The sequence below is a fragment of the Strongylocentrotus purpuratus genome, unplaced genomic scaffold (assembly GCF_000002235.5).
Source record: "Strongylocentrotus purpuratus isolate Spur 01 unplaced genomic scaffold, Spur_5.0 spur5_scaffold_6, whole genome shotgun sequence".
Lineage (NCBI taxonomy): Eukaryota > Metazoa > Echinodermata > Echinoidea > Camarodonta > Strongylocentrotidae > Strongylocentrotus > Strongylocentrotus purpuratus.
In genome coordinates, this window is record NW_022145612.1 from 61,737,693 (window position 1) to 61,753,962 (window position 16,270).

Consider the following 16,270-nt stretch of genomic DNA (forward strand, 5'->3'; position numbering starts at 1 on the left):
CCGGTAATGACTGGCCCATCACAGAATTCAATAAAAGTGATTTGATGTGGTAATATTAATCTTGAGTGCTGAAACTTGAAATGAAGCAGTATTTGGAGAGAAACTCTAGGATTTATCCTACATGTAAATTGTTGACACCATATGCTGTTAGACCCAAAACATGAATATTATTGTTAGTCATTCCAATTTTCACAGCAAGAAATGTTTGTGAGTTTCAAAATTTCATATTTCCTTATCTGTGAGTGTGACAGTGTGTCTTATGAATGAACATTTGTGCTTCGCACTTGTTTATGTATTTGTTGACAGGCAGAGGAAATCACACTGACAGTCGGCCAAGCCTTTGACCTTGCTTATCAGAAGTTTCTATCGAACGCCAACAAGACGCAAGAGCAGCAGCAGCAGAATGAGACTCTGCGTAAAAGGGTGAGCCCAAGCCCATCCCACTCCCCCCGGATGGGTCGCATGTACTCCCATGGCACATTTAGGGCCGATTCTCCCCCGAGTCGAGGGGCTACGCCCCCTGGGATTGGCACGCCTCCTCGGGCAGCCACCCCTCCTACATCCAGACAGGGTGTGTCTCCCAAGTTTCCTAGGTCACCTCAAGCAACTCCTGTCATTTCAGTCACACCCCTCCCATCTGAAGAAGCATCGCTTCCTCCCCCTCCTGCTGCTTTTATAGAGAACCAACCCCCTACTCTGCACCCTGCCCCGCCCACACCCCCTCCTCCACCCACACCCCCTCCTCCTCCTTCTCCTTCTCCTCCTCAAGGTGCACCATTGGCTCCCAACTCTAATCCCATGACTAATCCCACTCCTGACACCCCTCCTACCACCATCTCATCTCCTCCCGACCAATCCAAACCAGAGCAACCCAAAGATACCTCTTCTAAACCCGTAGAGGATGCTCATGACCACCCTAATGACCCATATAGACCTAATGACGTTCAATCCACTAAATTATAAATTCATGGACATTATTTCTCACAGTATTACTCAAATGTTTGTTTTACTTCATAGTATTCATAGGTGCTGGTCTCCTAACCAAAGAATGGCTAAAAATCATTTTAGCTGAATTATTTATATATTTGTGTGCTGACTCATGAATTAATGATATCAGTATGGATAAACATGTATGCAATAAGTACATGTAGGATGAATATTTATATAATATTGACTGGCCTTGAGGGGTATATCAGAAATATTGACCAAGCTCAGATCATATTGCCCCGAGTCGAAAGACGAGGGCAATATGGTCTTAGCGCGGTAAATATTTCTGATATCCCCCGAAAGTAAAGCCAGTCAATATTTTTATTGTTATCCAAATCAGACATCTAGAGCAAATTCAGAAATCCACAATGACAATCTCAAAGAACTGAACAAACTTTGTCAAACCAGCACTGTGCATCCAGTGCTTGACGAAATTTTCTATACACTGCAAACAGTGTGCATTTGGTGTGATTATTACGTCACAATAGAGTGCGCGCAAAGTGCGCAGGTTCTCGTACGCATAATAGATGCCCAATGAAAATGACAAAATATGGCGCAGTCAATACAAGATGCCCGGATGCGAGACCGTGGAAAATACCAAGGTATATTTTCACTCGTCTCTACACGCAAAGTCAATACGCGCAGGGAGACCAAGGAAAATACAAAGAATATACCCCTCCGTTCCCACTGCTAGTGGAAACTAGGGCAATACGGTTTTGTAAATGACCAGCTCAGATGTCTGATACGGGTAATAATGATGTATATATCGCGCTATACATTTATGCTGAATAAAAGCTATGACTATACATACCTGTAACACTGGCTTAAAGGTAATACAAAGTTTGGGTATGGGGTCATGAATTCGGTTCAAATGAACATATTGGAAGCATATTCGATCATACAATATTCAATAATCGTTGTCGCGGTTGAAATCGGGTCTAAATTCATGAAATTGTAAATAATAATATTTTGTATAGCTCCCTCTCAAGGTCAAGATATTATTAGCTATAAAACAATGTTTCTTGACTAAAATCGACCAATTAGCTATTCCCGTTTGGAAATTATATATCACAACTACATATCTAGAGATTTTCATGGTCGCAGCTACCAATGTACGGCCGTAGGCGCTATTTGAAACTTATCAAAATATACTGGGAGCACCTGTAAATTTTTAGGTTCAATTTTTCTCTAAAGCAGAAGTGTTTTAGGGGCTAAATTTTCTAGTGCATAGAATACATCACAGGGGCATTCAAAATTTCAAATACATCAAAATTGTAAAGAATTACTATCCACCCAATTTTCAAAATTTCCCAAAACTTTGTATTACCTTTAAAGAGATAGAAACCTTGATTTTTTTTCTCTCTCTTTTTTTTTTTTTTTTTTTACAAATCTCCAAATATCAAAATACTGTTCTTTATTTAATAGACAGTGAAAGATATTTTTTATACTAAGCAAGTTTTACTTTTTGATACTGTATGTTCATTTGTTTATCCAAGAAGTATGTGATCACAACTGGACAAAATTACGAGAATAACGAGATTATGAACTGGTTGGCAATTTGTTTTTCCACAACATACTATATATTTTCTTTTAATATTCATTTCTTAAATGGGTGAAATTCTGTAACAGCATGCTGCATTTATTACTTTTTCCTCACAACTTAACATGGATCATTTAGTGGTAATATATCTCCCCATCTTTGATATCCGTCTATTACCAAGATATTTTAATTTTGCATGGTTGCAAAATTCATCCTATCTATATTAATTCTTCATAAACATTTTGTGACAATAACATTTGAGAGCCCTTTTGTTTTGCCAGAGAAATGCATAATGACAAATTGTGTACATCTTTTGGAAAAAAAACTACTCAAGAAATGTTCAGTTGTGTGCTTCTAAGTTATGATTTAAGTGCCTTTAATATCATGTGAACCAAATGACAAATACAGGATTACTCCCTTTGAAGTGAGCCAAATTCTTTAAAAAAAGAATCATGTACTGGTACATTCATTCTTTAGTGACAAAGATAAAGGGGTAGACATTTGTATTTTTGAACAGGAACACTGATTTTTAGTGCATCTACAGTTGGAACTTAACCTGTCTTATTTCTTAATCCTAATAACTTTCTGTTCCTGAAAGGAGATCAGGTTGTCTTGAAATTTTCAGTATTGAACCAAAAAAGTGCTCATAGCACTATTGAAGAAATTCCTTTGTATGTTTTGAAAACATACTTGATTTCAATTTGTTACTATCTAAAAAAAAATACTATATCACAACCTGAATCTCACATATCAGTATTCCTGAAGGAGCTTTCCTTAATGGGCTTAAATTATTGATTTGACCTTTTCTTACAATATTGAACTAGCTTCTCTTTCATTTCTGATTACATCTGAGCTACTAATCAACTTCTAAATTCTAAATTCATTGCTTTCTGCATTTATTTCTATTCTATCAGACTAACAATTATATATGGTGAGTACACATCTGTTATTGGTTACTAATACTCATTTTACAGTAGAGATGAAAAGATACATGTATGTAGTGTAGAGCTTTCATGCATATCAGTCTATATAGCTTATATTCACCTCTTGATTTTAGTCACAGTCCAACGAACCAATCATGCTTAAAAGTTATATTTAACGTTTTAAATAAAATTTATGGAAAAAATAAATCTGAAGTGAGACAGGTATTTGAGTAGAAAGGCATAAAAGAAAAAATGAGAAAAACTTTCCACTCTCCTGTAAATGTGTTGATATTTGTGGCAAGTTGTGCTTGCTGAGTGTTACTTTAAAAGTTCCTTTTGGCAATTCATTTGGTAAACAACAATATCAAAACTTTTGTCTTCTTTTAACGCTCTAAATCAAAAGATCTTTGTTGAAAATTATTTAATATGTAAATTATGCTGAACTTATAAACTTCAGATCGCCTAGAACTGAATACTTACAACAGAATATTAAATAGAACCTTTAAGCATAGGACCTTTAGATCCCCCCCCCCCCCCAAACAAAATAAAAACCCTTTCATTGATCCATAGTAGAAACAAACATACATTTCCTCTTGCTGTCCCACTTTGTCTTGTTTGTTTGTATGTATCATTATCCATAGTAGAACAAACATACATTTCCTTTTCCTTTCCCAGTTTGTCTCACTTTCATAGAGGATAAAGAATATATCATGAATTATTTTGCAGTCTGTGAAACACTGTTGCTTTTTTCCACCTCACTTGGTTGAATTCGACATAATAGCAATCTTATTTGAGGGGAAAATGCCTCATGAAAACTAGCTAAGAGCAAATATTTAGATTTAATTTGAGGCCTGCCATTTTGTTAAACATAATGATGATTACATTTAGATTAGTATAATTATTATCTGATCTGTGCACCCACCACAATGAGAGATAATGGCTGGGCTTTGGGGAGGGGAGGAGTTACAAAGTAATGATGCAATTTACTTTCATCTATGAAGCAATTACTTAGCAAAACTATTTTTAGTATAGAAAATATTAAAAATGCCTCTGCTAGTCTGCTGGTCAAACCCATCAAGGAATCATGTATTGTGTAATGGAATTTGGTGATCATATGTATACTGTATCTCCCACTTATTGGTCTTCTCTATCTCTGTATCAGCTTTTCATTGGCTAACCCTATGGGACTTACTTGTATGTTTCAGACTTAAAGATAAAGTGGAGTACTGGTCAATTATGTAAAAGTTATAGGTTTATTGTGAAGGACCTAAGGTTAATGGTGTATAATATAGGGTGGTCCACAAACATATATTCGAACATGTTAAATTGGAATGCAGAAAGAGTATGAACTTATAAATACAAAGAACCAAGTCCTTTGTTGCTGTAATCCAGGGCTTGCTTAAGGGCTCTTAGGTTCTTAGATGCACTCAGATGCTATCTGACCCCCAATTTGAAGCATTTTCATACACATATGACAAATATTTCATGATCTTGAAACCTATACAAATCAACATTCAAACCGGTTGTTGATCTTTAAACTATATACAATCCAAATTCAATCTGGTTGCTGATTTTCAAACCTGTCACATCAAAATTCCAACCGGTTGCTGTTACATGTTTAAACCCCTTTGTGGACTCCCCTGATAATGTGAAGATTCTGCATCATCTGAATGAAACAAGTGACTCCATTCTTGTATGCAGTGACAAAGCACTGCTCATACTTGTGGTATGAAGATTTACCTCATAATTGTAAACTAATTTATGTCATATTTGGAATATGAAGGCATTTCAAGAGTGCTCATTTTCATATGACATTGTTGCTATGCCACTCTCCAAGCTAGAAATGAAAAGAAAGAATATTTTCCACCTTTACAAAAACTTAACCATTTCTTTACACTGTCTTAAAGTCACTTAGAAAAAAGAAGAAAAAAATCTCCCTAAACCGAATAAATAAAAACCCCAAAGGGCACTGAAAAGAAAGAAATCAAGAAACTCATGATAAAGCATTAAAACTTCTCTTTTCCAAAATATATGTTGCTGTTGGCAAATTATGTTCATTGAAATCTGGTAGGATTTCATGTAAAAATAACAACTCTCAAAACTTTATTAGATGGTTTCTTATATATGAAGGGCACCTATGTTGTACCAAGTTGTAGAAAAGATGTTAATTTGTGTGTTTTTAATGTATTTTCAAAAGAAATTAATTCAAATTTAGTAGAAGCGATTTAAGTGTGTATTAAAGATGCTTCCTTTTTAGTTTGTTGTTATGAAGATTATACATTTAGATATGTTCAGCTTACACTTTAAAGACCCTGTCCGATGAAAATACAACTTGATATAAATGGAAAACTGAATGAATGTAGAATACAAATATAAAGGTATTCAAATTATTTACCCTTTTCATTATTGCACAAAAGTAAATTAAAACCTCATTTTCTGCAGTCCTCCAAATTACGGGTCAACAGGGGTCAAATTTGCTGAAGTTACAGTGATGACATAACATGGGACCCAAACGGTTCACCTATATAGCTGAGGCAATGAGCCGTGCTTAATTGATGCAAAGTCATTGTGAATATGCGTACTCTACATAAGATGATGTCATCAGGTAGATAGCAAGTTTTTAGGTCGACAACTTCTGAGCTTTAGATTTGGATTTTTCAGAGAGCTGATACTCCTCTGACAGACAATAAAATGGCATACAATTGATATTATTGTAATCTATTGCTTCTAAGCTTTCCGTTGATATATAATTCATTCATTTCGTTTTTCAGTTTGGATATGGTCTTTAATGATTTCAACTGTCGAGATTTCAAATCAAACCCCTGGAAATGAGAATTTGTCTTTGTAAATTTTTTAGGTTGATTAACATCAATTTTTATTTGCATGCTTGAATTAATTGCTTGTAATAATTTTTATCATTTTGAAAGTATGTTCGTTCATTTTTCATATTTGTGCATTTTCATTACAGCATGTTTGTTGTAAATATGGCCGTTTGTTTCATATTTTGAGCCTATGCACAAGTATAAATAGTATGCTTTCATCCACACTCCATATTCAGAATATGTGTCCTACATTTGTATTGTTTCATTGCAAATAATTTGGAAAGTATTGTAAGTTATTGGCTGCATTTGCATAATACATGTAGTGTGCTTGCTATTCATGCATGATATAATCACCAACAAAAATTAAAAAAAATAAAAGCTTCTGTATTTGTTTTGTTCCATTTCAATAAATTCATTTTTCATTTATTGTATGTCATTGCTGTATTTGCTTTTATTTTGTGCTTTATGATTTACCTGAAGATTATATCATGTATACGTAAAAGCATAAACCGAAAACTTATATTTAGTGTGTAAATTAATGAAGATATTGCATATTCTGAATATGTGTTGTGGTGTGGTGTTCATGTTACAGGCCTGATAAAAACGTGATTTAAATCCGTTTCCCGATTTTTTTCCCGATTTTTTTTTTTTCTTCCCTATTTTATCCTGATTTTCCTGATTCCCCCCTTATTTTCTCTTTTCTTCCCTATTTTGCCCTATTATTTTCCCAATTTTCTTACTCGAAAGGGGGGAATGTTGTTAGATGCCATTTTTTCCCCGCGAATCCTCTTCTCTTTTTTTTACTCAAGGGGGGTGTGGTTGAGGGGAAAATAAAAAACCTATTTTTTTTTTAGTGCTCACTATCACCCCTGATGTTAGAGACCAGTTTACTATTGTATTAAACAAATATCCCCAATGCTTATGTAATAAACCTGTAACTAAGTGTATTTTCTAAAATCCATTCTATGCACAGCCTAATACACAATGGATATCATCAATTGAAATACCAAATCAGTATCAGCTCAGTATTTGGGGTACTTGGAAGAAATGGCTTGAAAACATTATGAAATTGGTTCGTTGAATACTAACACTTGTTCCAAAAACAATTAAAATTGAATGATAAAGGATGCTGCATTTATGCCATTTACCCATTTGCCTAGGAAAACCAAAAATGTAACAAATGTATAATCAAATAAAAACAAGGTAGTTCATTTTGAAGTTAGACAGGCGATATAAAAATTTAGATGCTAGGTCTGTGTAAGAAATGTTTTGACTTGTGAAATTGATTACTGTAGGGAGCTCAGGACATGTTGTATTATGGCCACCGAAAAAATGGTTTGAGAGAGAGGGTGACATTTGCTGTTGAAAATATTTTTGTTGTTGAAGGGAAGTATAATTTATTCAGTTGAAATAAACTCATTTTTGTATCAAGTGATATTGACTATTGGGCAAATAGCATTTGTGTTAAAACTAGTGAACAAGGGGCAAGTGTCCCAATAGCCATGTTGTCTAATACCAGCCGGATAGGACATTATTTTTGATGCTCTTTCAGAAAATGAAGACAAAATTGAGAAATTCCAAAAATACATTTTTATGATGTTACAGCTTGGGTACTCTATGTCTTCTCTGAGCTTTATTGACCAATCTCTTTCCCTCTCTAGAATGATCAATCAAGTTTTAAAAAAAATAGGAAAGTTATGAATATTTGAAGTTGTCATCAGTGAATCACAGATTGGCAACACTGTGACGTATTGAAAACCTGTACTAACTGGTTTCGCCTAAGCCATGCTTTTAAAAGGAAACAACATAACAATTGGCCATCTATCCATCAAAACCTCCATTACGCGTACTCAATAACTGTTTAAAGACCTGAAAGTTATAAAAATATTTACATTAATATAATGAATTTCCTGACCTGCATCATAATAATAAATATAATCTGTTGCACATTAATTTTCTTACTTCTTTTCATGAAATGATAGTAACAATATGGCTTATTCTCGATGGATAAAGTTTAATGTCTTCTCTGAGCTTTATTGATCAATCTCTATCACTCTTTAGAATGATCAATAAAGTAAAAGTACCTGTAGATATCTTTGGTGAGGTGATTTGCTCAAATTTTTGTATAAAATGAGGAATGAGGAATTTGTTGACACAAATCACGAGGGTTATGATTATGGTTGCTATTACATTTAGATACCTGCTAATCGATGAACATTGTAGTTATTACTTTTCTTGACACATGATATATGTGATATACTGGTAAGGGTATTCTTTTCAAATCGGCTAAGTAACACCAACCAAATTTTGAATTAAGAGCAGTTTCTTCTTCCCCCCCCCCCCTCTCTCTCTCTCTCTCTCTTTCTTTCTTTCGCTATCTCCTCTCTTTCTCTCATAATATAAATGTAATCTGTAAAATACCTGGCCAACACATGCAGGTTACTGTGTTTCCAACAAACTTCAGACATTTGATCAAATTGAAAATTTATTATTGTAATAATGCAAAGTATTTAAAACGGGTTGGGTATAAATTACCCAATGTTGGTCGGCTACATAATTACGCTATGGCCAAACTCTTATAGTCATAGACTATTGGTACAATTATTTTTAAATCCTCTTAGTACCTAAGCATTGCATTCACTGTCTTTTAGTGTCTTTTAGTGTCTTTTAGTGTCCTTTTAGTGCCACTATATTTGGCTAAGCTAAGATACCTAACGATGAGATGAAACTAATCATCTATTGAGAGCCAGAAGGGTGTTTCCTGTAACTCTGTGTTTAAAGGGATCCGGTAACTTTGTCTCAGATTCTGAAATAAAATTCTGGATTTAGCTCATGATGCAATGATAATTATAAACCTATAGGTCAGTCAGGAACCCCATGATTTTTACAAGCCGATCGCCTGTCTGATTATCAAGATATTTATGATTGGAATTACACATTTTGAAAACCGTTCGCCTGACGGTTTTCATAACACTACAGTCTATTGGGGAAAACGAGTATGGTAAAACCGGTCACTGAAAGATTTTTACTTTTTTGAGGCACTTATTGATCATTTTGAAGCGCAATTTTTTTAGGGCTTCAATATTACACCATATCACAGACACTGATAACACGTAGGGCCTTGTATCTCAGATTTAACATTGTTAAACGATCCCTCTTCTCTTTAATTCAGGTAGCAGCAAAGGAGAAAATAGACGCTGAGGATTCCCTATCTCTCATAATTAAAAGGAGGCTGATGTTGCCCTTTAAAATCCTGCCAGTCTTGTTTTTGTTACATACTTGTGCCCACGTAGCCTTTAGTCATCTGACTGACTGTCAGTCTTTATCAAATCATCCAATGTGAAGACCCACTTCCTGAGAAAAACCCGATCTTGAGTCCAAAGTTCTTCTGATTCATAGTCAGTCTCATGCAACAAATGTCTTTAGGTCATCCTGAGGTTGTGAGGAAAGGAAGGCCTCTTAACTCCCTCGCTGCAGGGAGCCCAAGATTGCTTCTGAATTTATATGGTGGTTTTCTCTGTTTTGAAGTAGAAGGGTTAAGCTACATGTACAGGGCCTTTCTAATGTTCTGCTGAAATGTGCCAAGTATCTAACATAATTATCTCTCACACTCCTTTCTCTCTTTCTCTCCCTACCTCAATCGCTCCCTCTCTCTCTCTCCCCCCTCTCTCTCTCTCTCTATCTCTCTCTCTCTCTCTCTCTCTCTCTCTCTCTCTATCTCTCTATCTCTGTGCAAGTCCAAGCTATTGTCCTGTAAGTCACAAACCGCATCTAAGATTTAAGTCTATATCTGCTGATTGTAATTACGTTAATAGCCCTATTAGAACTTTTATTTGACCAATATGAAATAAAAAGACTTTATTTGATGTCAAGATATATGTTAATTAAGAACTCGACAATACTGTGTGACGTACTGGACATCTAATGACCAACTACCTGCGACTTGCTCCTCACTGTCCCTCACTGTCCCTCTCTGTCCCTCACTGTCTCTCACTGTCCCTCTCTGTCCCTCACTGTCCCTCTCTGTGGCTCATGTTTTCTTATTTCTTCCTCTCTCTTTCCTCTCTATCTCTCTCTGCTTCCTGGCTACTGTCCCCATTTAACCCCTTTATCCGGCGTATCAAGTTCTTTTGTTAAGAGCTGAATGCTCATTGATTTCCTTCGTTATTCAAGAAGGCTTTCTATGATATTCTGGTCAGTGTTTAAAAAGTAAGTTCAATTTTATTATAGCTCATAACACTGACAAACAGAGGTTTTAGGGACATTGACATTGGGACATAATGGAAAGTGAGAGAATCAGGAAAAGAACTGAACTGTTGGTAATATCAAGAACATTAACAAATATTCCTACATTAAGAACAGAATTGAGGTCATGAGGGGGTAGGGAATTTTACCATAATAGTCTCTTGACACTGATAAATATAATTGAAAATTATGTCTACTGTTTTAGTTAGATACAAAATGACTATTTTAGTAGGTATGATTGAAACATTTGTACAACACCAGTAGCCATTACAATTCCTTTGAAAATATTACAATTCAAATATTTTATATTTAGCTTTAAATAATTACATGTAGGTGATTTTCTATAATTTTGCATCATTTACTGTTAATCATGCATGTTTGCATCTAAGAAAGAAAATCATAAATTCGATTTACTTTCCAGTTTCTACTGTTATTATCATTTCAAACTCAGATATGGAACTTTTTGTATATGCATTGCCATTGGCAGATTCCTGTTGAGTTTTCCCTTGGGGTGGACACCTAAGTACGTGCTAATTATGTCTGGTAACTTCTGGTCCAGTTTTGATTGACTTCCTGCAGGAAATGTTGCTCATGTTAGCTGCTTTATGAGTGTCGTTTATGTGTTCACATGTTTCCCACTCTTCCGTTCATATAAACTCTATTCTCCTTAGGTCCTATACCAGTGTTACTCTCAACTCAATTGTTCCTTTCTTTTTCTTTCTCTCATGCTAGCTCTTGCACTTCTTACCTCTTTTCCTCCCACCCTTCCTTCCCACTTTCTTCTCTTTTATTATTTTTATCCCTCTCCCTTCCTTCCCCCCCTCCTATCACTCTTTTCACCCCTCTCCCTTCCTTCCTTCCCTCCTATCACTCTTTTCACCCCTCTCCCTTCCTTCCTTCCCTCCTATCACTCTTTTCACCCCTCTCCCTTCCTTCCTTCCCTCCTATCACTCTTTTCACCCCTCTCCCTTCCTTCCTCCCCTCCTATCACTCTTTTCACCCCTCTCCCTTCCTTCCTTCCCTCCTATCACTCTTTTCATCCCTCTCCCTTCCTTCCCTCCTATCACTCTTTTCATCCCTCTCCCTTCCTCCCCTCCTATCACTCTTTTCACCCCTCTCCCTTCCTTCCTCCCCTCCTATCACTCTTTTCATCCCTCTCCCTTCCTTCCTTCCCTCCTATCACTCTTTTCATCCCTCTCCCTTCCTTCCCTCCTATCACTCTTTTCATCCCTCTCCCTTCCTTCCTTCCCTCCTATCACTCTTTTCATCCCTCTCCCTTCCTTCCTTCCCTCCTATCACTCTTTTCAATCCTCTCCCTTCCTTCCTTCCCTCCTATCACTCTTTTCATCCCTCTCCCTTCCATCCTTCCCTCCTATCACTCTTTTCACCCCTCTCCCTCCCTTCCTCCCCTCCTATCACTCTTTTCATCCCTCTCCCTTCCTTCCTTCCCTCCTATCACTCTTTTCATCCCTCTCCCTTCCTTCCTTCCCTCCTATTACTCTTTTCCCCTTCCTATCCCTTCCTTCCCTCCTATCACTCTTTTCATCCCTCTTCCTTCCTTCCTTCCCTCCTATCACTCTTTTCCCTTTCCTCTCCCTTCCCTCCTATCACTCTTTTCATCCCTCTCCCTTCCTACCTCCCCTCCTATCACTCTTTTCCCCTTCCTATCCCTTCCTTCCTTCCCTCCTATCACTCTTTTCCCCTTCCTATCCCTTCCTTCCTTCCCTCCTATCACTCTTTTCCCCTTCCTATCCCTTCCTTCCTTCCCTCCTATCACTCTTTTCCCCTTCCTATCCCTTCCTTCCCTCCTATCACTCTTTTCATCCCTCTCCCTTCCTACCTCCCCTCCTATCACTCTTTTCCCCTTCCTATCCCTTCCTTCCCTCCTATCACTCTTTTCATCCCTCTTCCTTCCTACCTCCCCTCCTATCACTCTTTTCCCCTTCCTATCCCTTCCATCCTGTTTCCTTTCCATCCAACCCCTTTCTCCCTCCCTACTTTTTCTTTGTTCAGCCCCTTGTTTTAACCCTTACTCACTCCTTCTGTCCCGCTCTCTCCCCTCCGAACTTTCTCTCTTAATGGCCCATTCCATCACCCTTCTCTTTCTCCCTCTTCCCCTCCTCACTGTACTTCCCTTCCTTCTCATTTTCCCTCTTTTTGGTCTACTCCTTCATCTTACTCTCTCTCTCTCTCTCCCTCTTTCCCCCTGTCTTTCTTCTCCTTATCTATCTTCTTTTCCTCCTTTTTTCTGCCCCTCTATAACAATTAACTTACATTTACAAACACGTCCCTTTCTCTTCTCTCTTCTCCTTCACTTCTACTTCACTTCTACTGATAATGTTCATTTAGTCTTTGCCTATGCCTGTATCTGAATAGCTTCCTTTATTATGTTCCTGTAACATTTAATATTTGGAATACAATCAAGTGTGTATTTATCTTTCTTCAAACAAATACTCATCCAAATAAATCACATGTACTTTGTATAATATGAAAATACATTTCCTTTTTTGTAAAATTGACATGTCATGAAGGTAGCAGTAGATCCCACAGCATTGTGAGCTCCATTTCTAGTTGTACCTTTACATTTCTTTGATGTTGTTATGTGTTATTTGTGTAATGTTGCATGGTTGGAATTACATTGTATATTAAATCAAAGAGATATAGTTTATTTCTCAATTAGTTCAAGTGGATGAATTGCACAAGTCCCCTAACCATACAATAATGACAGCCTTGTGGTCTACATTATCTGTCTCATCTGATGAGAATTTGGGAGTCGCCCATCTGGGGTGATTGTTTCCTATTTACATCAATATTACCATTTACCCATCAGGGTGTAACAAAACAATCATTAAAGGCTTCCACCCAAAAGAAAACAAAGGCTAGCAGGACATAAACACCACCCACACAAAACCATGCTGGCGAGTAAAGAAGCTTTGTCACCAAATGGACATGTGTTCTTTGTATTTTGAGAGCTTTCTGGCAAATGGCCATATTCAAGCCTCGCCAATTTCCCATGACAATAGATAACTCATTGTCAATTTATTGTCATATCTCATTAAACTATGGTTAGAAATTTTATTTGAAGAAGTTATTGCAATCCCATTTAACATCCTGGTATTGTCAAGTGAAAATAGACAACCTATTTTCCCACATGATTTTAAGCACGATACGTTTATGACCCATACACATTGCTCTGAAGTGAATGATCGTCAGATGAAGTGATTTTTTATGAAACAAATGAGAGTGATTGAGAATTATTAGTACTAAATGTGAAAACTTTGAAGTACAAGTCATAATTATCTGTTGCTTATCATACCATTATGTTTATGTATAATCCCAATTTTGGCAAACGTCTAGTAATTGATAAGCATATTGGACTCCACATTTCATTTTATGCAACTTATGAATCTTTGTAGTACAGTGTATGCCTATTGTGGAAAGCAATGGTTACCTCTTCAGTAACTTATTAATACAGTGCTGGGTCTTTTCAGGTTCCATTTTCAGACATGACAGTCTTCAGGCTTTTGCCTGATTTCAGGCCCTGACAACTTCCCATTTCAGGCTTTTTCAGGCTTTCTATTGTACAGCACATATGGGGCTTTAACGTGTTCTGGCTTCTTTTCAGTCCCAGTGAGTAAAACTGACTGGATATCCCTGCATTTTATTTAAAGCGTTGTTTTCCCTTAGGCTTACATGTAATAAATCTATCTTGTATATACCCACATACGGTATGATATATGGAGTAAACAGAGACAAAGTTCAAGTATTCCTTTTGTTTTTCGTTTTCTTCCCATCAGGTGAATGAACTAGAAGAAGAGAATAAGACTCTAAAGCAGAAGATCAATGAGATGGAGATAAAACAAGGTCTGAATCCATCATACACACTGCAGGCTAATGGAGAACAGGTAAAGACTCATCTCATCAAGTGTGTCTTTCTATTGTCTACTTAATAGTTCATACAAGTTATTATCTTCTGATATGATCATTTACTGATGGCTTTTCTGGATATTTGAATGTTTGAAAAGATGATATAGAAATCAATAGATCAATCATCAACTATCGACTGTCATTAGTCACTGATCATAGCAAGAGACTTTCATTTTTGAATGAAATAAATGGACTGATGTGGTATGGGACACATTTCAGAATTGCCAAAAAGCTAGACAGTGCTTATTGTCTGTTAAAACTGAAACTGATATGTTATTAAATCACTGCAAAAAAGACATCACTGGTTTATAAAGTCATTAAAGATTAAATTGTCATTATTGAGATGATGAGGAAATTATGTAACTGATAAATATGATTAGGATATGAAATTTATAATCTAGTACAATCTAGCCCTTACTATGGAGAAAGAAACAAAACTGAATTTTGCAATTCCTAAGGCAGGCTTTATACAGATACCACTTTGTTCATTCTTTAAAAATGTCAAATTTATAGAGCGAAGATTGAATCTAGATAAAGGCATTTACTCTCAATCTCTTTTTCTTTGTGTTCAACATCTCTCTTATGAATGTTGTATATGAATGCCTCCATGTTGTTGTTTTTGTGCTTACCAATGTTTCTTGTTCGTATTACATATATGCACATGTCTACATTTTGTCTTCTATGTAAATAAACTTCTCTCAAACTTCTGTCAATCAACGACCAACAGAGCTTCAACGGTGGATCTGCCAAATACAATCCATTCAGTCAGCCTTCAGAATCAAATTTTGGACAATTTCAATCATCATCAGAGCCTGTTACTGCAATAAATCTTCTAGTGGACTTAAAGGTTACAGATTAAACAAAGAGCTTCAAATAATATGCAAGTTTGCATGACATTGCAAAATCCATTACTGCTTACATCCCATCATGCAATACCTCATATATGATGAGGAAAGACTTTTTTTGTTGAATTAATAACTTGGGAACCATTCAACAATTTAATTTTAATCAAACTTGGATCAAAATACTTCATACCTTGGAAGTGGGTTTCAAGTTATGCAAAACATATTTGCCCCTGTGAAAATTGTATGTGCATGAGCATAAAGAGATGAACTGAATAGAGCCCGGGCTAGATTCATGAAGTCAGATGTCAAAAGCCACAGGGTCAGTTATTAATTGAATATTGAAACCCTAATATGATTGTTGGAAGCTAGGGCTTGGCCAAGGCAACTCAGATTCATCTACAGTAGCATCCGCAATATAGCATGAAAGACTAATGATCGGCTGAGTAGAATATGTCTTAATTATGTCTTCGTTAATTTGTGCATGCTGATTAACATTGAGCATCTTTCTTCATTTACTTTGATTTTGACTCAGTTTTGCAATTCAACACATACTCGACACAAAACAAAATATTCTAATTCCATTTGATGCATGTTTTTAATTATTATTTCTTTATTCCAGTATTGATGATAATCCGAATGTTTTGGCATGGCTTCTTGTATCACATTCACATTTATGTAGGAAAAGTCTAAATAGGATTGTTTTAATATCATTATATATTGTAATGTTTTATTAAATGAACTGTGGGAGTGCACGTATGTGTGTGTGTGTGTGTCTGTCTGTCTGTCTGACTGTCTTTGTTCAATGCACTGTTTTATTCCTCACCCAGTAAGTTGGCGCAAGTGAAATATGGCAGTCTTGTAAAGATTGTCTGATTTTCAGTCGTGCATGAAGGGATTAAAATGAAAATGGTACCTAAATGAACTGGGAGGATAACTCTAACAAGACATATCATTAAACCCCTAATTAAATATTCATACTTC

The 16,270-nt window shown here is 36.2% G+C and overlaps 1 protein-coding gene across 3 annotated transcripts in view; it reads left to right on the forward strand.

Moving 5' to 3' along the window:
- Positions 1-16,270, forward strand: part of LOC575102 (PTB domain-containing engulfment adapter protein 1) — a 36,442-nt gene that overhangs the window by 11,769 nt on the left and 8,403 nt on the right. For 2 of the 3 annotated variants that reach the window (XM_003731290.3, XM_011676688.2), the window contains exons 7-9: positions 307-423; positions 14,315-14,422; positions 15,172-15,291. In XM_003731290.3, the coding sequence (XP_003731338.1) occupies positions 307-423; positions 14,315-14,422; positions 15,172-15,291 (345 nt within the window). The remainder of the gene's footprint in view (positions 1-306; positions 424-14,314; positions 14,423-15,171; positions 15,292-16,270) is intronic. The other variant, XM_775518.5, reaches the window with a different exon arrangement.